The sequence below is a fragment of the Crocodylus siamensis genome, chromosome 5, assembly GCF_052110815.1.
Source record: "Crocodylus siamensis isolate JL-2025a chromosome 5, ASM5211081v1, whole genome shotgun sequence".
NCBI lineage: Eukaryota > Metazoa > Chordata > Crocodylia > Crocodylidae > Crocodylus > Crocodylus siamensis.
Window position 1 is genome coordinate 198,959,436 of NC_143399.1, and position 24,672 is coordinate 198,984,107.

Genomic DNA, 24,672 nt, shown 5'->3' on the forward strand with positions numbered 1-24,672 from the left:
ATGGATCTGTATGGGAGGGTTTGGATAGGGAGGATCCTGCCTCCAGCAGAGGGTTGGACTGGATGACTCTGGAGGTCCCGTCCAGCCCCACTTCTCTGCGTCTGCGATTCTAGTGCATTTATTTCCCTTCCAATATGTAATGATATGTATCAGCATAAGAAGCATAAGACATCTTTATACTCAAACGACTTCATTCTCAAAGGGTCTTGACTTGACCATTATGGTAAAAATGCTGCAACGTGAATAAAGGAAATTGGGAATAATCATTTTGAAACTTTTTTTTTTTTTTTTTTTTATTCTGGAAGTAGAGTGTTTTGAGCAGAGGTTTACTAACACAGGGCAGTCAGACAGGGACAAGGGTTGTGGCAAGGCTGGTAGGAATCAATATAATGTAACCTGTTTTCCAGATCTGTTTGGAAACCCTGCACTGTCGGTTGTGTCTTCCTGTCTCAACAGCCAGAGTGATAAGGCCGTGAGCCTCCCAAATCAGGCACACAGAGCCGCATTGCTTGTCCTGCGGGTTTTGCAAGGTACCTGAAAGCCCTGGCAGGGCAGAGGGGTTATAACTGGCGGAGGCATCATTTTAGTCCCACTGCCAGCTTTGCAGAGGATGATGCCCAGTGGAATGGGTACGAGGGCAATTAAAAGGTGGTTCAGTCCCAGCTCTGTCTTGGTCACCCTCCGGTTGCCATCCGGATTTGGGAATGAGCAGGGGATTTTTGAAGGTGGTTTTTGACACAACCACATTGCCTGGGGCAGGGACGGGCAATCTGCAGCACGGGTCCCACAAGTGGCACGGGCAGGTTGGGGTGGTGGCACAGCAGCAGACAGGGCAGGGAGCAGAAAGCAAAGCAGCCGATCGAGTAGGAAGCACAAAGCAAAAAGCAGAGCAGCGGGGAAAAGGGATCAAAGTGGCGCTCGCAAAGAGCACTGGGCTAAATCGTAACATGCCTGCCAGGAGGGTTGGTCCCTACTGGCCTGGCTCTGCAGGGGCCCACCGCAATTTTCCTGGGTGCTGAGAAACCCCCTGATAAGAGGGTGGAAGTGCTAGGAAAGGGAGTCCAAAGGTATGAAATACAGAGGTGGGAAAGATGCGACGGTTGCAGGGGGAACTGCTGCAAGGAAGACCTTCAGGGACAGTATTGGCTTTGCTTTGTGAGCGGACTTGCATAATGAAAGATGCCCTGCAGCCAAGGGCTGCTATGGTGTAGCACTGGCTTTTCTCTCCCTGCACTGATGCGATGCATATTTGCATATGGCAATAAACAAATGCCATGCCTACTAAGGAAGCTGGGATGGTGAAGGGTGAGCACTGGGAAGGCAAGCTGTTTTCAGACCCCACTGGAAAGCAGCTGCCGGGCTGGAGCAGGTGGCACGGCATTAAGAAGGAGGGCTTCCAGCCACACGACCTTGGAGGCTGCCCCTTGTGCTGCTGGTGACCCCTTCTTGTCCTCAAAGGAGGCAGAGCCCCAGGAACCTCTTCCCCAGTGCGGAGCAGGGGCTGCGGGATCCTGTCCACCCGGCCTTGATCCCCAGCTTTGCAATCCAGGCAGCCAAGGAGTCCACCAGACAGAGGTGTTTTCTCATCGTCAGACTTTGACACCTTCAGAAGAAGTGGCCTGTGCACCTGTCTGCAAGCAGCAGGTCGTGTCTCTGCCCCAGCTCAAACACCACCTGCTCAAGCGCTTTGCAGCCACTGCATGAAGCATGAGGGCATCGGCTGCTGGGGGGGCTCTGGCAGGCAGCAGGTGGGAGAGTGTCTTGGTGCTCCCAGCTTTCATGCACCGGTTCTGCTGCTTCGAAGGGGACCCAGAACCTGAGCCCTGCTCCTGCCCCCTTCCCCTCCTCTTCTTCCCCCCTCGGGGCCTCTTCCAAACCTCCCAGCCAAAGCCATTGACCCTTATTGGATTTTATAACAGTGCAAGGGGAGGAAAAAACCCATCACACGCACAAATGGAAAGAGCTCTTTATCTTCCACGCGACCTCCAGTTATTTTATACACCAGGACCGAGGCTATGATTGTGCCACAGCTATTTTTCATAAATCTCATAGAGTTGGGGCAGAAAGGGCAGCATCCAGGGGAAACGTTACCAGGCTTGTTTCCAGCTGCCAGCTCCTAATCTCACCAAGTGTATCGTCCCGCTTTGGACATGGGAATTGCTGTTTGGATGGTTAATGCCCCCGTTCTCCTGGTCCCTGGGTCTCCCCTGGTGCGATGGGGTCTCCCCTCTGCCTAAATGGCAAGATGAAGCTATGGAGGTCTTTTTCAGTGCCTGGGAGCCCCAGGCCAAAATCCCAGTCCAAGCCATGATAGCTGGAGAAAGAGAGAGGGCGTAGCACCTGGGGAGTGTTTGAGTGTCTCCTGCAAGATATGCAGAAGGAACGAGCCTTGCTACAACCCACCCCTGCCACCCCCAGGGCTACAGGGCAGAGGTGTCAAAGATATGGGCTGCACGCTGAAGCCGGCCTGTGACACCCCATCATTCAACCCTTGGTGCTGGCCCCGGGTCTTGAGCTGACCCACAGGCCACGCATGGTACGCGCAGAGCCTGGGACATGCAACTCCCACTCAATGACCCACGCTACACGCAGCGCTTGTACAGGACCAGTTTTGGCCCCCCTGCCCCCTCGTTTCACCAGATCCAGCACCCTCATCCCCAGCTCTGCCCGGTCCAGGATGCAAACTGCTAGGAGCTGGGACTTGTTGGCGAAGCGGGCACGCAGGTGCAGGTGCTCCCTGGAGCGGGCACGCTGGTGGGCGAGGACGCTGGCTCCCTGGGTGAAGCGCTTGCCGCACGTGGCGCATGGGTACGGCCCCTCGCCCGCGTGTGTCCGCTCGTGCTGGGCCAGCTGGGACCTCATGAAGACACGCTTGGGGCAGCAGCCGCATGGGAGCGGCCACTCGCCCCGGTGGCTGCGCTGGCGCTTGCTGAAGTTGCCTTTCCTTCCCGCAGCCGGGGCAGGCGTGTGCCATCCTTCTCCTCAAGCCTCCCGCGGAGCTGCAGGGAGCTCCTTGCCAGCTTTCCTCCCCTCTGGGGCCTGGGGACGGTTCCTCCCTTGTGTTTCTCCTGGGCTGGCCAGGGGTCTCAGACCCTCATCTCACTGGGGGCCTCGGCTGGACCGTGACACCTCCCGGCCCGTTTTAGGGGTGGCCTCTTGTCACATCTCCCTGGCCCCCAGCCCCTGGGATGGGCTGTCTGCTGTGGGTCCTCTGATAAGCCGTGAGATTCCCCTCCCGAATAAAACATCTCCCACATTTAGCACACTCGTGCACCCTTTGTTCCCTGTCCACAGTGCCAGAGCTCTTCTTCTCTCCATCACGCCCACCTGGTGGGGTTATCAAACCTCTCTTCCGCTCACATCTTCCCCCACCGTTGGAGCAAGGGCCTAGTCTTTCTGTTCCCTCTAGTTTTGCATTTTCCATTGCTGCAATGCCCTCCCTCCCATTTGCTACATGGGCAGCATGGCTTTGCTCTCAGCTTCGCCTGGCACACCAGGCTGGGCTGGACGCTTCGTTGGCAGGGAGTAGCTTGGGCACAAGTGTTTTCTGCCAGGTTGTCTTCTTTGTTGGCTTTTTCCTCACTCGTGGAGGTTTTCAGCCAGCCTGGGCGTACTCTCACTTCTCCTTCCGTGTTTCATTTCCCAGTTGGGTTCCTATTTTTGGCATGCTCCTCTCAATGCTTCTCCTTATTTTTTAAAAAAATCTTCAGGCTTTAATCTGTTGCATGAATACCAAAATGCAATCAGACATTGGTTCAGGGGCTGCTGCCCAAGAATAATCCATATTTAGAAATTTTGGGGGAAAATCTCAGAGTGGCCATAAATGACGAGCTGTAGCTGGAGCCATCGCCGTGTAGATGAGCACTAGGCATCGGGACTCCTGGCTTCATTTTGCAACTTTGCTGCTTACTTGCTTTGTATTGTGCAGGTCACTTCTCTTCTTGCTGCCTTTGCTTCCCTCTCCAGAGCAGAAACAAGGCAGAGAGAGGGAGAGAAAAGGTGGTATTTATTATAACTTGCAGATTAGCAACTGAAGCAAAGAAAGATTAAGGATGAAATCTGGGCCCCACTGAGGTTAACGGGAGCTTTGCAGCTGTTGTCAATGGAGTCGCCACTTCCCCTCTACACGGCTTGCCCAGTCGCAAGCAAAGTCCAGGAACTGAGAGCTGAACTAGGATCCCTAGAGCCCAGCAAAACCATATCCCTCTATAATATGAGTAGTCTCAAAAGACCTTTGTTCATGTTTTACCGTGTCCTTCAGCATTTCACACACAGCCCAAGAGTGCCTGGAGTTTGCAAGCTGTAACCTGTATTTCACAAACCTTGCTGTTTTCCTCGGTCCCAGGCAAACCTGTTGCTCTTTGCTATATAATTAACATTACCAAGCTTTGCCTAGTCTTTTCTGGGGCTGATTGTCTTTTTTTTATTTGCTAACAGCCAGCTTCTTTCTTCTTGCCTGTCGCCCCCCTCTGTACACAGAAAAGGGCGCCATTATTCACACCAGAGAGCAGTTGTTCCTCCTGTCTGTACACCCATTTTTCATATCAAATGGTTCAGACAGGTTTAAAGCCCAATCTTTAAAGCAAACCTATTTGAATAGTTAATGTTTCTGGTCTTTTGTGTGAATCAGCAAATCAAAAAAAAGAAACACTCGTCGGTTCACTTGAGATGAAATGAAGCAAAACAACAAAAAACAGCCCCTTATTCCCCACGAAAGAGATAGAGGGGAACGTGTCTCCAAATTTTGTTTTTGTGTGTGCTATACCTTTATCATGCAAAGGTAATAAAATAAACCTATTTTGTTTTGGTATCTCTTGAATTTAATTTTTTGAAAGTATTCCTCCTCCCCGCCCGCCATACACACACTTTTAGCTAAAGTTGTTAGTGAATTCCCAGCAAATTTGGTATTTCAGATCTGAAATGGCATTTTTACTGAACTGAATATTGGCTAACGCTATTTATATCTGCTTCTGATTTAACGCCCAGCTAACACCAGTGAAGCGTTCAGTCCTTGGACTTTCAGGGACTTTTTGCATTTCGAAAGCAATTGTGACTAGCCCCTATGTGGTTTTAAAGGCGTGGAAACAGGATTAAATTGCTATTTGAAGGGAAAATACTTTAGCCTCAGCCTGTGGGTGAAAGTACCATTCCAACATCCTGCTATACCATCATGACTGATATCCGGGGAGCGGAAATATCCATGGCAGGTATCCCACGTGCAAATCCAGAGGCCTTGGGGTTCAGATGCCCCCTAGTCTTGCTTGTCCCTAGCCAAAAGGCCATAGGAGCAAGCTAAAGGGAGAGCTCAAGAGCAATCTCCCATCACCATAAATTGTGTAGCCAAGAGCCTCTCATTGAGGGGCTCTAGTAGGTGCCTGCCCACCGCGCAGTGGGCAGGTCTCCATCCTCAACTACACCAGGCTGGGAAGAAGGGGAACTCCCCTGCCGGGTCTAAAAAACCACCTGGACCAAAACCGTCATCATGGTATCTCCCCTGCCAGGTAATGGGGCATTGCATGGCCTGACTCTATGGGTTAGACTGCTCTGCATTACCCCTCTTGTGAATCCTGCCTCTCAAACCAATGTAGCTGGCAAGAAGAGGAGAGAGCCTCTCTACCTCTCAGCTTTACCCCTCTAGGCTGCCAGTACAGTGGCATGGCCAGAGGACAAATCTCCTCTGATGATTCCTGAGGCCTGGTCCTTAAGGCCCATTTGCAGCTGATGTAACAGAGGTGCTTGCTGTGGTTTTCGCTGTTGATGCACCGAAAAGCAATCTGAAAATACACAGGGGCACAGCTGGGCTTTATATGCAAACTCACCCGGCCAAACTACATATATACATACGGCTGCTCTGACCAGCTCCTCGAAGCTTCTCCCGCCTAGAAGACAGTGAGCTGCAGGAGAGGGGCTCACAGACAATTTAAAAGGACACAATCCTATTCTTACATGCTGCAATACTCCTTGTCTATAGCCAAGTTTCTAAGTGGAAAACAAGGCTCTTGCCTTGCAAACGTGTATGCACATACTTACCGTTACCACTAGCAGGTTACAGACATTACATTTTTACCAGTATAAGTGATCGGAAACCAGCCTGCATCCATAACAGAACAGAAGGTCAGCACACATAGACTGGTTTAAAAATGGTGGAACCTGGTCCAGGATTTGCACCCCGGCCCCTCCAACGGCGCACGTATGTCGTGTTCGCTACTGATCTAAACTACGCTGCTTCTAGAAAATCACGCGACGTCGCTTGATTCTGCCTCGGGCTTCTTGAATGCCTGTACCTAGCCTAGGCAGACAAGATTATTTGGGTAAATGTGCTAGCTTTTATTGGACCAACTGAATAGTTGGAAAAATTGTTCTTTGTGAGCTTTTGGGGACAGGCGCCCTTCCTCAGGCATAGGGAGAGTCTGCTGGTCTGTGCCTTCTCTCTAGTGTCCAAATACAGGCTTAAGCCAATATGCAAAAAGCAGGTCTGTGAAAATGAAAATGCATGACAGGGAAGATCAGAGGAGATAAGCGTTAGTAGGTGTGAGACCAGCTGAGGGAGGAGGGGGACCAAGGGAATGTCGACAGGTGATAAAATGCATCTGGGACAGTATAAAGATGTCACCTGGGATTATCGGATGGCAGGCAGGCTATATAATGTGCCATAAATCCAACGGCAATATTTAGTCCATGGTTTTTTATATCTACTAGATTTATGAAGTGAAGTTCATAGGCTTGTCTGTGAAAGGTGCTTTGTAAATTCCCTTTGAGGATCAGAAGTGAGAGACGGCGAGAGAGTGGTTGTCTTGTGAGAAGTGTGCCTCTACAGGTAATTGGGTATTTTTGTCTTTCTACCTAGCCTAGGAACAGCTACATTGATTTCAGGATCAGGGCTTGAAGGGCCAGCTCTGACAGCTGCAGAGAAAAGCTGCTGCTCATGATAATTAGTAGCAACCAATGAGCACTGAAGCTGTATTCAAGCATGCCAATATGCTGTTACCTTTAAAAAATGTTCCTTGCTTTAAAATCCAGATACTTGGTCTTACTGACATTTGTGTAGATACAACCCTTGAACCTTCAAGGGCTTGTTCACACACGCACACACGCATGCATGCACACACGCGCCAGTATACAGCAGTTTGGACGTGCCAGTATAACTATGCCAATATAAGTTCCCCTGTGGACACCCTTATTCTGGAATAAGAGCAACTTCATTATAAAGTGATGTCTGGCATACTTATAGCAGCATAATTGTGTCGCTTCACAATGTACGTTTCACTTTCCCAAGTGAACAAGCATGAAAAGTTGGAGAAATCCTACAAATCAACAGGATTTCTCCTTTTGTTAATGTTTGGCAGGCTGTTAGCTGTTTTCCTGAATCAGGACACGTATGAAAGTTATGACACTAATATCCAACCTTAGTAATAATACTTTACTCATCCAACGAGCTGAGGACAAACAAACATAGTGACACTAAACCTGAGAAAACACAGTAGCTGCATGGAGCAAAACAGTGCATTAATGGATCTGTGCTGTCAGCAGAGAGAAACTGAGCCCGCTAGGAAAAATACATGCACCCTTGCATCCTTACTACAATAAGCTGCAGTGCTGAAGATGGACCGGGCCCATTCAGTTCATGCGGTTTTTAAAATTAAACACGGAAAGCTGATTTCCTTCACCACAGGGGAATGCTGACATGGCAGATGTTAAACAGAACGAAGCTGGTGCCTGGTTGGGAATTGCAGGCATTAGGAAGCAGCAGCCAGGCACTGTGCTTTAAACCGCCTGGGCTGCTGCTCCTGGATCCCTCCCTGCTCCCCTTTTAACAGGATGCTAGGGAAGGAAGCAATCTCCCTGGAGCACCAGGCAAAGAGATCACTGCACAGCAATGGGCGTGATTTGCCCTGCAGCACTTCCCCTGTGCAAATGTGAAGCAGAGGAGGGGGCTTTGAGAGAGGGGAGTCAAGGACCTCATCCCCAGCCTGGCAGTATAGGGTTAACCCTTTTGGCATTGGGAGAGGCACAGCTGGCTGCAGTCAGGGCAAAGGCAGGTGACTGCCTGGGAGCCTGTATTATGGCAGGCCCTGCACTTAGCATGAGGGAGGCTGGATTAGGGGCTGGTGTGTTAGGCAGGGGCGTTGGCATGTGCAAGGGATGCCGAAGGGGCTGTGTGAGCAGCTGGCTGGAGACTTTGGCAGGGAGAACCAGGCATTCTGCAGCTGCGTTGCAAGGAACGGAGGATGAATGCTTTTTGATTACCTTAAATTGGAAACAACTTAATGTGGGAGGGACGATGGGGTTTGCCTTCCCAAGAAGGGGAAGCTCATCAGTGAATGGCAGGTTGACCACTTTGCATTTACTGCAGGGTAACAGTGTATACACAGATGGTTCATTCAGAATAGCAGATGCATCATAAGTACACACTGGGTACACCTACATGTGTTATTAATGCAATGCAATAAACTCTGGTGCAGTTTGCACCAGAGTTGGCTGCTCCCGGGAAGAGTGTCTACATGTGCACTTGGGACCGCAGCACTTTGAGCTGGGCTGGAGCAGTCCCAGGCTGACAGTGGGCATGGGGGTTCAGACCTGGGCCCCAGGTGGTGGCATCGGGCAGCGGAGGGGCTGGCTGGGGCATGAGGGTGCTCAAGTTTTGGGGCTAGGTGGCAGACAGTACCCACACTGTAGCACCCTTGTGCCCCCAGTTGCAGTCAGTGTGCAAGTGTGTTTCAGTGCACTTAAGTACTCTGCTGTAAGATAGTACTGTCAGAGACGGTACTATCTTACAGCAGAGTTAATTAATTTACTGCGCCCTGATACTGGTGAACATATAGACTGTGACACTTTACTGAGGAGCTAGTTAAAATGCACATATAGATGCACCCACTATAGCTTTTCTCTCAATAACTTGCTCTTATGCTCACACTCTATCCTTGTTTTGTGTTGTCATACAGATAACATTTGTATAAATAATTTGTACAGATAAAAAAAAAATACCAGTCCATTTGAAAATATGTTAATGCTGGATTTTCAAAGCTCTTGATGCAAGACCTGGAGCTCTGCTCCATGTTGCTTGGTTTTTAACTACAGAAAAATGTTAGAGTGATTCTTGTTGCAAAAAACTCAGAAAGCCCATAACAGGGCAAGATGTTTTTGACACTATGGATTCCTATAGGAAATATCTGGGTTTATCTTGTGGATCACATGTAGGTGTTGGAACACTAAGTGGTGCTTATATTGCACACTCCCTTAAAAAGATAGTGTGAAATCCCAGGGTTTCACACTATAGCAAGACACCTGAAGATTACCCCTTTTCCCCCCAGGTCCAGGTCCAGGTCCAGGTCCGGGTCCGGGTCCGGGTCCAGGTCCAGGTCCAACAGGGATAAGGGAAACCGTTTCCTTATAAATAACTAACACTGAACGTTGCAAGGTGACCTATCAGCTTCCACAGAGCAGTTATTCCTATTACAGCAGGGCAATTCAACACACATCATCTACAGTTAATATAAATTGTAAATTTTTTTGTGCTGTGTATTATGTTCTGTTGGGAGGGCAGAAAGCAAATAACGTGTATGTGTAGTCTATATAATATATATTAGAAAGTAATCCTTTTCATCCACATGTGACAACTGGGTTGACACACTGCTCAGACCTGAAGGAGAATGTCTTGCATTCAAAAACTTGTCTATCTTTATCTCAGCTGTATAGCTGGTCCAATAAAAGAGATCACCCCCCCAAGAATTCCTTGCAATTTTAATTTTAATTGAGACACTGAAGGCGCATCTACATGGGCACATTTATGCGCAGTAACTGAAATTACAGCACAGTACGGGCATGTGTCTACACGTGCACACCCATACTGCTCAGCAAATACGGTGACTTATGCCAACTTGAGCGGAAATTTGGTATCTGTATCACGCAGGTATCAAATTTATACCTGATTAGTTACTGTGTAGATGTCTTACTGCACAGTAACTCTGTGTGTGTGGACTAACTTAGTCCTTTAACTTTAGTCCTAAGTCAGTCCACATACAGTGCTAATGCACTTTAATGCCTGCATGTATAGACACCGGCCTATTCACATGTAGTAATTTACTGCACAGTAAATTTAAGCTGGCTTAAATGCACATGTAGACATGCCTTGAAAGTGTGAAAACTGAGGAAGTCTGACCAGTCTTAATGCTCATCTCACTTGTCTGTTGTTCTCCCCAGATGTGCTCATTAAGAGCTGTTAGGTACTGTCATGTTGCCTTAACCTGATATCCTCTGATCCTTTCTTTAACCCAAGGGCTCCTTGCAGGCTGGATCCAATACGATGTATGAGGACTGCTGCAGTGGCCACTGTGATGGTGACGGCCATAAGTGGTCTGGTGGTGGGGGTGGGGGTGTGGATGCTTGCCCTAGTGGTGGCAGAGTCAGGGTGGTGCGGGGTCCAGCAGTAGCAGGAGGGTGGGGTCCAATGGGGGCAAACCAAAAGCTCCACCAATGACCATGCTCAATGGGGGCACAAGATCCAACTTCCAGTGCCCTCTGGTCACCTGGGAAGCCTGATAGAGAGGATCCCAGAGCCAAATCCAGCTTGCGGGCTGTATGTTTGACACCCCGGCTGTAACCAGTCACAGATCATGCAGACCAGTGCTTCAGTTCCAGGACTCTGCCTCGAGGACCCACATGCCTGTTGCTGTCACATGAATCCCCAGGAAAGACTGCACCTCCCGGGAGAGAACTGCAGGTTGGCAAGCTGTTCCCCAGTGCCACTGGGGACACCCCCATTGCCAATGCTGATCTGACCACTTTCATTTCCCCAGGTAATCTCATTAAATACCCCTTTGCTCTCCCCCGATTCCAACCTGCTCTTCCTCCTCCCTCTCCACACTAGCCTTTGTTTCACCTTGTTTTCCCCAGTAGCTTTTACAGCCCTTAGAGCCAGCACAACAGGCATGAGATGACAGAGGGAGCTGGGAAAGAGGCAGAGACTGATGAATGGAGCCAGGGGCCACATTACAAGTAATGTGATCTGAGCAGCTTTCAGGACAGAAAGAGGAAAAACAGAGCTTGTCGTGGCACTTGTTCAGGTCAGTGACTTTCAAAGGAACTTGCTGATTATTTGTTCACTGAGGACTGGGTTATAGGACCTCCCGGGTGCATTTAAAAAGCATTGTGAAGCGTGTTATGGGAGCATTGTTTTACTTTCAAGTGAGACATTGTGCACTGTGTACATGTAGTACTACATGCATAAATACCAGACTTCTGAATGCTATGTGTTTTCCTAGGGCTTTCTGGATATGGCCGGTGGCAGATCTAGTAGAAAAGAAATCCTACCAAACTGGAGAGACTGGCGCAAGGAAATATGCTGGGATAATTCTCAGCATTTAATACCCAGTGTATGCACATAAGCACATGACATGAGTTCTGGTACAGAGAAATAAGGTGTAAACTTGCAGCATGCCATATGCTCCGTGACAAATGCCTGGGTGCACTTTTACTCCTCCTGCAGTAGATGGAAGGGACTTTGGATATTGCTGTTTCTCTGCTGCTGCCAAGCTTGCTGCTCTTACTGTCCCCATATGTACCATTGAGTCACCAAGTCTAACCAGTTAAAATGCCAAGCAGCCAAACCCCATCTGGGAATACATGACACCTCTGGAAGGAAGGCTGTCTGCTCCTCATGGCCATAATGTACCTGCCCAAACCTGCAACTTCTGAAGGTTTCTCTATACAACCTTGATCTTCCACTGCTAACATCAGTTTTGCTCTGCAGTAGCTCCACTGGCTTCACTAGTTGCTCCCAATGTATATTTATGAAGCTGAGTACAGACCCTGGGGCACTCAATAACATGGATGACTGGTGCCTCCCAAGTCTGGGGGGGGGCACCAGGTCACTGATGGGGGACGATGGTCCCCCAGAGGCTGATCGCTGACCAGGGCGGGGGAGTGGGGTCTGGCGAAACCACAGCTGGTGGTCCCAGGGGGTACGCAGCCAATCTCAGGGGGTGCACGTGCACTCCCTACGCATTGCCACTGCCTAATGAAATGAGCGGGCATAGAGCAAGTGTATGGAAGTGCTTTTTATGCAGCACATAATTAACCTGAGAAGCTCACTGCCATAGGATCTACATGGAAGGGTTCAGAAAGGGATGAGACACATGGATGAAGGGCAGGCCCAGGAAGGGCTATTAAATACAGCAGTGAGGGATGAGGGGGATATGTCCAGGGATGGATGACTCTGCACATGTCCTATTTCTGAGTCCTCTAAAGCAGTGTTTTTCAACCTGTGGTCTGTGGGCCCCTGGGGGGTCCACAAACTGCGTCTAAGGGGTCTGCAAAAGGTGACTATGATCAATAAAAAGTATGTGAATACCCACACTTGCAACTCAAAGGGGTATGCACCCCCATTCCAACATTTTTAGAGGTCTGCAAATGAAAAAAAGGTTGAAAACCACTGCCCTAAAGCATCCACCACTTGTCACTGTTGGAGAGAGGAGACCAGGTTAGATGAGCTTTTGGGCTGATTATGGAAATGAGCATCTAGTCTTGGTTAATTCTCTGAACTAAGCATCTTGGTGAAATGTGATTAATTTGGCTTTGCCTATAATGAATGCAGCATGTGGGGGGAGACAGGACACTGACTTGGACTGTAAACACCCAGATAGTTGGGCAGGTTCAAATAACTTCTATTGTGAACTCCAAGTTGCATTGCTAAAAAAGTACTGTGACTTTTGTGTGTTTGCTTTATATTGTCATGACATGACTTCCCCTGTGACGAGCTAGCCAGCCCTCCAGGGTGTCCTATAGCAAAAGGAGGAAGTTCAAACGTGAGGCCACAGGCATCTGACACTATCAGCCACAGCCCAATCTGCTGTTACTGTAGTGAGAGGGGCTATAAGGCCGACTTGCTGTAGGTACCAGGGAATTTATCCCTTCAGCTAGGTCCTTGAAAAGGTTCTCCCAGCCTGGCAGATCCTCAAGGTACCAAGGGGATGGGACATCAACACAGATGAAAGTGGGAAGAGTCCAGCACTTTGACTCCTAGCCTGGCGGGGTGGGTATCCCGTGAGGGGTACAGCTGTGGTTGGATATTGTCTTGGCCCAGATGAGCCTAAGTCTACAGAGGATGCTAGTCATCCCCTCACCATCCCCCCCGGAGACCGGGTTCATGGCATTTCCATAGAAGAAGCTTCCACGAGGCCTTGGGGAATAGCAATCAGTGACTTCTACGTGGCCTTTTCCATCAGTCGATCTCCAAATATTTTACAAAGGAGGTCAGCATTAATGAGCAATGGGGATGAGCAGAGGGCTCCAAGTCTGGGGCTCCTGCACGCTAGTCTAGTACCTCGGGCGTTGCATCGCGTTAGCTATCTGTCTGCAGCGCTGTCTGTCTCGGCGCGCATACTGACACATGCTCAGGACTGCTCTCAGGTGCCTGTGTTGCCTCATTACAGGGATTTGCTCCATGCGGGGTAGAAACGAGTGGACGGGGGTGGTGCCTGGGGCAAAGCATGAAGGAGATGTCGATGCTGTCCTCATCAGGTGTTGCACTGTGGGAACTGGGAGGTATGGCTCCCTGAGCATTGGCTACAACGAGTATTGGTCAGTGCTGCCAAACAGTGGAGACTTCCTTTTTCCCAAATACTTTAATGAGATGTAACAATCAGTCAGCACCGGTTTTTGCCCCTCGCACTGAACGCTGTACGCTCTCCTTGCTCTGTGATACTAGGCTCAGTTACGGCTGACTGGCTGGCTCATGGACAGCTTATTGTCCTGGCTCTTTTAGTGCTGCTCAGACTGCAAATGTCAAGTACAGCTGCCTCCTCCTGGGTAAAAGCATTTGCCCACAAATCTAGTCTAACGGCAAGGAAACAATCGCATTCAGACATTCAGGGGATAATGCACCCATCCCAGACAGGCTTAATGTATTGTTTTGGATGCACTGCCTGGCTCCACCGTGTTGTTTTAATGCAACACAGTCTCCACGCTCATGAAGCTTGATGGTCTACCCAATGCAGAGCAAGTTGCCTTCACTCCCCCTTCCTGGGGACCTTTCCATGACTGGGTGCTCCCATGCAGGAAACACATGGATACACCATATCTCCTAGGCAGCCTTCACATGTGTGGTCCCTATAGACATGATTAGACACCCCAGCGATTAAAGTTGCTTTCCCCTGTCCAGTGGCCAACATGAATACCCACTTGGACTCGGTTGCCCTCGAAAAAGAATATAAAAGCCGCGATGTGTGCAACACTCCTTGGGGGAGTGAGGCAGAAGGGCGATTTCATTTCAGATACAAAAGCAGAGAGGTAGAACTAACAGCTAATAACCCAAGACAGTCCTTGACTCGACTTTCAGACTCCTACAAGTACGACAGCTACCCGGGGAACCTGAATGCAGCCTACGTATAGTCCTGTAACAACACTGCTAAAAACTCTTTGGGTGGTCGGTCTCAGAGTATGGCCCCAATGGTCCCTGGCTCTGGTCAGGCTGGGTTTTTATTAAGTCTCCTATGAGCCCACTGCATCAAAAATCCCTTGTTTTAGGGAGTATGCCCCATTGTTAAAAAAAAAAAATCAGCTAAGAGCAGTGAAGAGCGGCGAACTCTGAACGTGCCCCGAAGATCCTAGCAGCTGCCATCGCGCAAGCAAAACCGAACCACATCTACCCACAAGATAAAGGGTTTTGGGTCGAGTTTCCAGTCCATGAAGTCTGCTGCCAAGCTGCAGTGCTTGTGATTGCTTGTATTAAGTCCCTAAATAATGCCCAGTAAATCCCAAACCCCGTCAAGTGTTTCACAGTCACATAAAAGGGGAAAAAAATAGGTAGTAAGGATCAAGAATCACACCGCTCATCAACTCCTTATCCGTGTCTGCTGGAGCCAGGGATGTCTCTGCAGCATCTCATGTTCTTAAAGGCAGCTCCTGCTAGTCATAAATACCAAAAGCTTCCCACGTATATGCCCAAGCAATGCGATATAGGCCCCGTATAACAGAGCAGAATTTGTTCACCATCAGCCAAACTTTTGAAAACGGACACTGATTTTGCATATCTCAGTTTTAGCTACTCAGCTCAAGACCTCTTTTTTGCCCCGAGCACGACTTGGGGTACCCAGTGCTGAAAATGTTGGCCTACGTGTGTGTGCTGTGCTTTACCCTGCACCCGAACCTCCAAGCTAGCTTTTGATACAGCTCTTGTTTCAGCGGGACTAATGCCCGTGTCAATAAAATTACAGGAGTGAGCCTCATTTCTAAGATCGCAGCTGGACTGCCAACTATAAATAAAGACCTTCATTTGCTGTTGGATAGATACGGCCTGCACAAGCTGGAGTAGCTTTTGGAGTCATTTGGGCATACTTCTTCCTTCTCAAAAGGTGCAAATCTCCTATTAAGGGAGCTGCTTATCCCTACATCTCAAAGCGCTTTCCAAAGGAGGTTGGCGTCACCTTACGTCTGGGCAAACTGGCCTACGGTCATCCAGAAACCCCACCGCTGCACTGCGACCTGGCCCATGGATGCTGCGCTCAGTAAGGCGAGTGTCTCCCTTTGCTAACATGGGCAGAAAGTCTGCACAAGTGAGGGCAGCAAATTCAGTCCTTACTCTTCACCCTCCCGTGTGGAGCCTCACCCAGAGACATTCAAGCTGTCCTCACTCTTCACGGCAGCGAGCGGGCTCTGCTCCCAGTGGGTGGGATGGTGGTTGCTCGTGCTTTTGGCTGCGCCAAGACCTTCTCCGCGTCTCGCTCGCACACCGGGCTCCTCCCTCAGGTGGATTTTCTGGTGCCTCCTAAGGTATTTCTTCAGCCGGTAGCGCTTCCCACACACCTGGCATTTGTAGGCCCCTCCTCTGGAGTGCAGTGCTTGGTGTTTAATGAGGTGGCGCTTTTGAGGGAAGCACTTCCCGCACTTGGTGCACTTGCACGGGCCCATCCTGATGTGGATGGACTGGTGGCGGAAGAGGTTGGCTTTCTGATTGAAGGTCTTCTCGCACTCGGGACACTTGTAGGGCTCCTCCTTGGTGTGGATCCTCTGGTGCCGGACGAGGTTGGACCTCTGCGTGAAGCTCTTCCCACAGTCCGTGCACTTGAACGGCTCGCTCACGTGGACCCTCTGGTGCCGGACGAGCTTCCGGTTCATGCGGAAGCTCTCCCCGCACTCGCCGCACTTATACGGCCCCTCGCTGGTGTGGATCTTCCGGTGTCTGGTGAGGTTTGACTTCTGGTTGAAGCTTTTCCCGCAGTCAGGGCACGGAAAGATCCTTTCCTCTTTGGGAGTGTCAGTCTTGATCAAGGGGCTTTTCTTGCTTTTAGCTTTGGCCTCCTGACTCTCCTTAACTGCACTGGGAGACCCTCCTTTGTTGGGTCGCTGGCATTTCTTTTGCTTTTTCTTTGGGCTGCAGCTTTCCCCGCTTCCAGCATCCATCCCGGGTTCTTCTTTGATCTGGATCCTCTGGAGGGTGCTCTTCTGACTGAAGGGGCTGGTGCGGTCCGCGCTGTCCTGAGGCTCGTCCTTAATGTGGGGCTCCTTGCACAGGGTGAGGGTGCTGACCTGGGCGTCGCTCCCCTCACGTTCATGATCTGCATCCGTTTCCTTCTTAACCTGGATTCCCGGGGGATTAACGAGAGGTATCTTTGGATCAAACTGGTTTTCCCCATCGGTGCTTTCCTGTGGTTCCTGCTTAATGAAAGGGATCTGGTGTGCTAGCAGAGGGACGCTGGTCTCCTCTTCAGCGGACGCGTCTGGTTCCTCCTTTGCACGGATGTCCCAAGGGATCTTTGGACTGCACCGATTTCTGTATTCAATAGCTCCTGAAGGAGCCCCTTGCGCTGAAGCATTCTCCATCGGGTTAAAACTGTCCCCAGCTTTGAAGGCCGCGTCTAGTTCCTCTTTAATCTGGATGACCCGGACAGACATGCCATTCGTGTGCCCGCTGGCATTGGGTGGCTTCTGCTTGGCATGGTTTTTCTGGTGGACATTAAAGTACCTCTTGGTGCTTAGGCTTTTCCCACACTCCGTACAGATAAACGGGCCTCCTCGAAGGTGAACCTTTTGGTGGGCCACCAAGGTGGCACTCTGTCCAAAGCACCGGCCACAGTCGGTGCATTTAAATGGCTTCTCCCGCTTGTGGATCTCCTTGTGGGCTGTCAGGGTCCCCTTCTTCACAAAGCTCTTCCCGCAGTCCGTGCACGCGTACGGCCTCTTCTCTTTGTGGGTCCGCATGTGGATGTTGAAGTAGATCTTGGTGCTGAGGTTCTTCCCGCAGTGGGGGCAGAGGTACGGGCCGCCCTTTGCGTGCGTCTTCTGGTGAGCGGCCAGGCATATCTCCAGCCTGAAGCACCGCCCGCACTCGTGGCACTGGAATGGCCTCACCCCCGTGTGGATGCTCTGGTGGGTCGCCAGGTGTCCCCTCGTCGTGAAGCGCCTGCCGCAGTCCCCGCACGTGTGCAGCTCTTCGGCCGTGTGGATCCGCTGGTGCCTTTTGAGGTTCCCCTTCTTGCTGAAGCTCTTGCCACACTCTGGGCACGGGTGCGTCTTCTGCACCGTGCGCCTAGCCAGATCCTTCATGGTGCCAGGGGCTGGTGTGCGGACACGATCCCTTTGTCGGGGGTACCCCTCGTTCGCTAAAGGACCCAGCAGGAGGAAAGGAGCCGTGGTGTTACAGGGGTGGGCGATTGGGAAGGCAGGCAAAGAGAAGCTGTAGGAGCCATCAGGATCCGGCAGCCGAAGGACAGCTGATGTCCCTTAGCTTTGCTGACGGAGAGGAGAAATTGTGTCCGGAGACTCAGATGCTGGGGTCCTGCAGGGTTTGTGGGGGGCAAGGTGGAGCTGGTTCCTCCTTAGCTGGCATTTTACCACCGCGTCATCTTGTAACGCAGCATGGGGCCGTTCCCAGACCCTTTCTGTGGGGTGCTCCTGTACATCATATCCCTGCTGAGGCTTCTCAGTCAGACCTGGGCCTTAGTCTCCTGCATTATAATAGAAAAGAAGTCAAGATATTATTCCTTCTGTCTACTGATGTTGTTTTTTTCATGTGAAAAGAATGACTGCAGGCTTGAAGCACCGGGAGCCAAACCGGGGACCTGCTGAGCTGCAAGCATGAGCTAGCATAGCTCCAGAGGAGGGGCGGAAACACTCGTGTCCTTTGTGGACCAGGTGTATAGGGGGATGTGTCAAGCACTCCCGCTCTCTCTTTCGCTTACTCATTTCCTCTTTCCTGGTAGCTTTTGTCAAAATTATTTACAAACACTCGTGAATTAAGCAAGCCCAACAGAATCGATTCTGACCAGGGCCATTATTCAGACACGAAGAAAAAGGTGTAGGGAATTAGTATAAAATCCAAGTTGACAACTCATGCAGAACTCAGTCCAAGCACTGCTCATGGGCAGACTGGAGAGGGCTTTGAAAGGCAGGGCCTGTATTCCCATTGTGCAGATGGGGAAACTGAGGCACGGTGAGGTTGAATGACTCAGTCAGGGCCCTATAACGAGTCCGGGTGCAGCCCGTGCGACATGGCTGGGATGTAATGCTACAGGAATATGGAGAAAATCATTTCCTAGGAAGTCTATGAGTCCTACCTGGGAAGGAAATGTGGAGGTGGAAGTGAGGAAGGTGGGGGTTACTGGAAGATGCTGTTGCTGCGGGTAGAGGATACTGGGAAATGCTCTTAAGCAGGCTTCGGGCTGTTGCTGAGGTTATGGGTTAGGACTGTGGACGGGTTTAAGGCAACCATTTTCTTGGTACATGAATGATTGGAAAGCCTGGGGCAAGCAGGGTATAGAAATAATATCTAGAGACACCAATCCTAGTGCAGCTGGAGCACACCTGTGGGGAGGGGAGGTGCTAGCACACAGCGCTCAGATGCAGGGGATCTATAGGTAACAAGACAGATGGGTCAACAGAGAGGATACAGCAGAAGAAAACTATTTTTGACACTGCTGCATTGAATGTCACTTTGCCTCTCCGGTACCCACTTAAACCAGGGAGATCCACCACTTGCACATGGTATAGCAGCATTTTTCTCTGTTAATTGGTTCAGATATGCTATGGAGTAAAAAGGTCATGGAGAAGAGGTTTCCCTTTAACCGGAGGAAGAAACAACAATGAGCAAAGTCACGGTCTGATGCCAGCGTGTGCAGAAGGCCTGTATTATTTCTAAACAGAACAGCAACGGCGGGAGCCTGACTGCGATTATCTCGATACCTGTTAGAAACAGGTGCTTTAATTCACTAGCCAAAGGCATAACAGTACCCAGGGCTGGCAGGAAGTCAGTGAAGTTTCAAAGCATATTTCTAACAGCCGAACGACCAGGGATGCCGGGCAGGTCTCCATCCGTGGGAATCGTTCAGGCAAGACGGGCTCTCTTTCTCAGACATATTGTTGCAGATCAAACGTATGGGATTTGGCAAGAATCACTGGGGAGGATGCCACCGCCGCTGTGTTATACGGGAAGTCAGACTCTCCTCTGACATTACGATCTATGCAAATCTTGGTTGCTCAGCATGCTGCCGGCAGCGTTTCAGCCGCTTCCTCCTGACGCCAAGTGCGATTTATTGAATCCAGATCGGCTCAAAGCCACGCTACATTTTCTAGCATGCAGGGATCCTGCGGGACCCCGCTGAACCAGGCAGGGAGGCATCGGATCCCGGGGGCTGTTATGCAAAGTACAGGCACGAGAGGGTTGAAAAAGGCCTTACCTGAGCAATCCATGCCTCCAGGCAGGATTTCCGTCCTCCCTGGCAGTCCAAAAATGTTTGCGACTTGGCTACAACTTGCTTTGCAGTCGCATCTGTGCTGACCTAAAGGAAGTCTGTGGCCAGCAGCGAGAGCTACCGGAGGAAGGGTGAACGAAACAAAGACAGGAGCGAAGGCTGGTGCACAGGGGGAGCAGAGGAGGGGATGCGGGAAGCGGGCAGAGGGCTAGGGAAGGGCTAGGGATGCTGCTGGGACACGGGCAGTAGGCGCCGGGGCGGGGTGGGGAAGAGGGGCACGAAAAATGTCACCGATCTGCCTTTCTTGGGCACCGTTAGCTCCGGGATTGCTTCTTGTGTTGGAATGGTCTCAAGCTCGCATTGCCTTCTGGGAATTGTAGTGCTCACCAACCAGGGCAAGCTCTCCCTCCTCTGTGCCGGATGACATCTGAATTGCTGGACCAAGGCAACCGGACGAGGCCCAGCGGCCTGCTGGAGAAAGGCGGCTCCCGGGGCTGCAGGCCGCAGTCGGGGAACGACTGAACGGGGGGACAAACTGGAGTATTTCTACAGCTCCCGTAGGGGAAATAAGCATCAGGTCATTTGTGGCAGCACCCCCGAAGTGATGGGACCCTTTGATTGCCTTGCTGGGGCAGATAAAGAAGTCTTCTGCTGATTTTGCAGAGGAGGAAACTGAGGCACTGCCGGGGTGAGGGTCAGATCCCGCAGCATCCGGAGCACCACGTGCTGACTGCGGGCGATGAGGCGGGTCCGCGCCGCTCGGATAGTGGATCGTGGCATTGAGGCAGGACCTTGCTGAAAGCCACGGGTGGGGTGGGGGCTGTGAGAAAGGCTGATTTTTTCCACCGGCAGCATCTCCTTTGCTACAGGGACCTTGCTGTCTCCTCGAAGTAATGTCTCAAAGAGCCTGTGCTGGGACACCGTGCTTGTCGTTGTAATTAATGAGCCAGGAACATGGCTGCCCTCCACTCCACGCCAGGTCTCAGATGTTATTCAGCCATCAGTTTCTTAATTGGAAGAAAATAGGCAGGGGTAATTGGAGTGTGCTAATATCTCACTGGCCCGTAGCCGATGACTCTATTAACCCCAGCTGCGACACTTGGAAAATCATCATTTGGGATGGTAGATGACATAGGACACAAAGACATGCTTGTTACTAATATCACATATGTAACCTGTGGGACATGCATATGAAGATGGGAGCCTACACACACGACACACGTGACATTTGGGGGCGAATGCCTTGTCACTTCAGCAACACCTCCAACATTACCAGCCACGATCTCAAAGTGCTTTGCATGTGGGCTAAGCATAACTATCCCCATTTTACAAGCAGGGAAACTGAGGCACAAACAAGTCGAGCGATTTGACCAAGGGCGGAAGGGTGTTTGTACCGGAAAGCTTGCAAAGAAGAAGTTTTCCAACTATTTGAGTTGGTCTAATAAAAGGGCCCCACTCAACTTACCCCTGCTCCTGCCTCTGCAGCACTGTCCCTCATTGTGAGGACCTCGATGTAGCCCTTGCCCCTTCCCTCCCCCCACGGACTGACCTGCTGGGCTGGGGCACGTGTGCACGCACACAGGCACTCAGCACCCCCACCCCAGCCTTGGATCGACTCCAAGAGGCTCCGAGATGGACCGCAAGAGGCTCCGAGATTTACCGGTGGATCTTGATCCACTGGTTAGTGACCACCACTCCATAGTACAGACAGGCCCTGATTTTTGCTAGCCATGTCCGCTTGCTCGAGGGCACTTGTGTGGCAGAGTATCTCAGTTGGGATGGAGCTGTAAGCGTCGTGCTGCTGCACAGAGTCTCTAGAGCTGTGCATCTGAGTACCTAATTTCACGTGCGGAGCGAGACAGTGGGCAAACTCTCTATGGGGAGATGGAGGAAGATGCATTTCGGATCATTTCCCTCCTGGCCTCGCTAGCCCAGGCGTATTCATCAACTTGACTTTCAAATGAAGTCGGCCTTTCTGAAGTAATTACCAAGTAGCCTTGGGCTGCGGCGCTCTGCTGCCATTACTCATTGACCCCCCCGGGGTCTCCAGTGGTTCCCCCACCACGGCTGGGCAGCTCATTTGCATAACAAGTCACCTGAAAAATGAAGCCATCTCCACCACCTCTGCTTGGCTTAAAGCAGCTTCATTTGACTGGAGCTGCAGCTGATTTCTACCAGCCCCGGATCTGGCCTGGATCTGCAAATGGGTTTGCAAATTATTAGTGATGCTAATTGAATCTCTTTAGCTTTCTGGGGACAAGGCCGCTCAGCTCTCCCTGCTTCTGCCTGGTCCCTTTCCAGCACTCCCCCTCTCCTGCAAGCTTGTTGCTCTGCCCGGTCCTGATGAAATGGCTTTGTTGTCTTTGCACCTTATTAAGCATTGATGAGAACAACCTCGATGAGATTCTCACGGCTTTGGTGTCCACACGTGAAATGAGGTGGGTTTTATTTCCCCCTCCCCTGGACCTCAACTGCAGCTCCATGCTGATGGCTTTTGGGGGATCTGTTAGTGCAGCGTTGAGCCCAGATCTCTGGACTGCAGTCTTTAGATGCCACTCCAATGCAAAGAATGACAGCAGCCCATACCTAAACTCAGAGATTGCTTTGGCTGGACTGAAAAGGGAGCCATGGAGGCTGGTTGCTGTTATGTTTCTTATTTGGGCGGTGCTGGCATTTTGGGCTGGGGGAGCGCTACTGAATGCAGCAGACTGTATTCAACAGCAGCCCAGAACGGCTCGTTTCCCAAGGGAAGGTGACTGGTAGACGCTGTTATATTAAACACAATAACTGGGACTTTGGCACCAGAACAGGCCACTAGATGCCAGTGAAAGCTCTTTGCACGCTTGAGCTTGCTGCAAAGCCACGTTGCTTCAGCAGTTTCATTTTGCAAATTGGGGATGTCCACATCTTCCACGTTGACTGTAGTAAAGGGCCCCTTCTGAGACGGAGGGCAGGGGAAACCCTATACTCTTATTCAGAGGAAACCTTGTGTCTTTATGCGGGGGGCAGGGGGGGCGTATCTTTAGCCACATCCTTATCTGCATGATACAGTGATCTGTGGAGTCTGTTGCTTGGGATAGTGCATGGGGGTCTCTCTAAACACCACGCTTGGAGGAAGAATTAGTTTGCAAGACTGGGGCTGAAGGGGTCTGAGGTCCATTTCTGACTCTGCCACTTCCTCCTTATGTGATCTGGATCAAGTCGCTTGTGGGCAGATCCTTTGCGGGTGTTGGTGACATCACTGGACCTATGGTGCCTTACCCTTGCTGGGGATCTAGCCTTTTGTCTTCTTGTGCCTCATCTAAAATGAGGCCAACTCTGCAAGCTTTGGCAATGTAGATCATAACCTTCCTGGGGCAGGAACCCTCTGCTACTATGAAGGCTACGATGGGGTTTGGCTCTCAGCTGAGGTTTCTAGGTGCTAATTAATTACAAGTGAAGAAACCGGGGCGCACTGCTGTGACCGTACCAGGCTCTGAACATTGCTTTGAGGCAAAAATTGCAATGACCTTAATTCATCACAGTGCTGATAGCGCTGGGTTTGATAGCTGGGGAGAGCGACTATTTGGCGTTACTGTTATGCCTTTGGCTAGTGAATTAAAGCAGCCATTTCTAACGGGTATCGAGGGTAAAACGAGTGAAGCTTTCATTCAGTGGGGCACTGGGAGGGCAGTTGGTATCAAGGAAATACATTATTTGTAAAGTAAAATACAGCTGTAGCCATGGCCCATTGCACCGTGCCTTCTTAGATTCATAGACTCATCGAGGGTCGAAAGACATCATCGAGTCCGACCCGCTGCCCTGGGCAGGAACGAGTGCTGGGGTCCAACGATGCCTGTCCAGCCTTAAAGAACCCAGCTGAAGTTTTGGCTATTGCTAACTAGCGATCGTCAACCAGTAACAAATATAACCAGGAATATCAAGGTTGAATTTAATGTTACATCATTAGCACAGTACAGATAATTCGATACATAAACAGGCTTTTTAAATATCAGGTTCAGTGCTCAAGGTTTTGGCCCCGAGAGCTGGATGAGTTGCATGGGGCTCGTCTGCAGGCTGGATCAGATCCTAAACACCGGGTTTGGGCTCTGTGAAGCTTCAGCTGGTCTCTGAGAACAGGCTCAAGCCCTGGGTCCTCCGCTGCCTCCACCCAGCCCTGCGATTAGGTCCAGCACCACTTCTGCTCTGCCCCATGTGCTGGGGTTGGGCCCTGAGACTCATCATTGCCTCTGCCCAGCCCGGCGTGCCAGGATCAGGCCCTGTGATGCCCTGCACACCTGGTCTGGCAGACAGGGCCATGTCTTGTGGGGCGTCTTGGGGGCTGGATGACAGGGTGCTGGGGGCTGGTTCTAGCCGGCAAGCCAGGGTGGAGCACCCCGTTCAACATGCTTAAGCACAGGCAACTTTTACTTGAATTTGTAAAAGTAAGGTTTTTCTGTTAATAAACTGTCTACTAAAGGTGGGAGTAAAGGAGTTTCTCCCTGGACTAAAGCAGCGAGCCAATTAAAAACAAAAACAAAACAGAAAAAGAAAATTTGAAACCCAAACTGAAAAATGTCATTTTTCCCTGGCCCTTGGTTACTCCTTGTATGCTCCAGGTTAAAGCAACAGTCACACAACATCTCACCGTTTCCTCTCTGCTTCTGGGTCATCGGGCACATCTCTGCAGATATAGGCCACTCCAGCTCTTTCTATATTATTATTTGTCCATGAAGAGCTAAATCCTTAGGTGTTAGTCAGTCACGGCTCCTGTTGGGAGTCTTTGACAGGCTAAAGAAGGCAAGATGGGGTTCAAGCCTTCTTGCCATTACTTCTTGTCCTTCTAGAGTCTGGAAATAATCTTCCGGAGGGAAACTTATACAGTGTTTGCAGGCGGCATGAAGCAACAGCTCAGAGAAGCGCGAGCCGTTTCAGCAAATGGGTGTGTTCACTCTGAAGTGTAATGATGAGTGTTACAATGACAATGCTGTCAACTGTTTCATTGCTG

The 24,672-nt window shown here is 50.6% G+C and overlaps 1 protein-coding gene across 2 annotated transcripts; it reads right to left on the reverse strand.

The window, feature by feature from the left end:
- Positions 1-24,226, reverse strand: LOC149865128 (uncharacterized). Of its 2 annotated transcripts, XM_090047814.1 has the most exons (3): positions 19,671-24,226; positions 15,605-17,942; positions 1-3,960 (listed from the first exon to the last, which is right to left on the reverse strand). In XM_090047814.1, exons 2-3 carry the CDS (start codon positions 17,539-17,541, stop codon positions 3,930-3,932), a joined length of 1,968 nt encoding a protein of 655 aa, XP_089903940.1. In that variant the 5' UTR covers positions 17,542-17,942; positions 19,671-24,226; the 3' UTR covers positions 1-3,929. The 2 variants fall into 2 exon arrangements, with proteins under 2 accessions (XP_089903940.1, XP_089903941.1); XM_090047815.1 differs by lacking the exon at positions 1-3,960 and having other exon boundaries at positions 13,608-17,942; positions 19,671-24,223.
- Between the last annotated feature and the right edge of the window lie 446 nt (positions 24,227-24,672).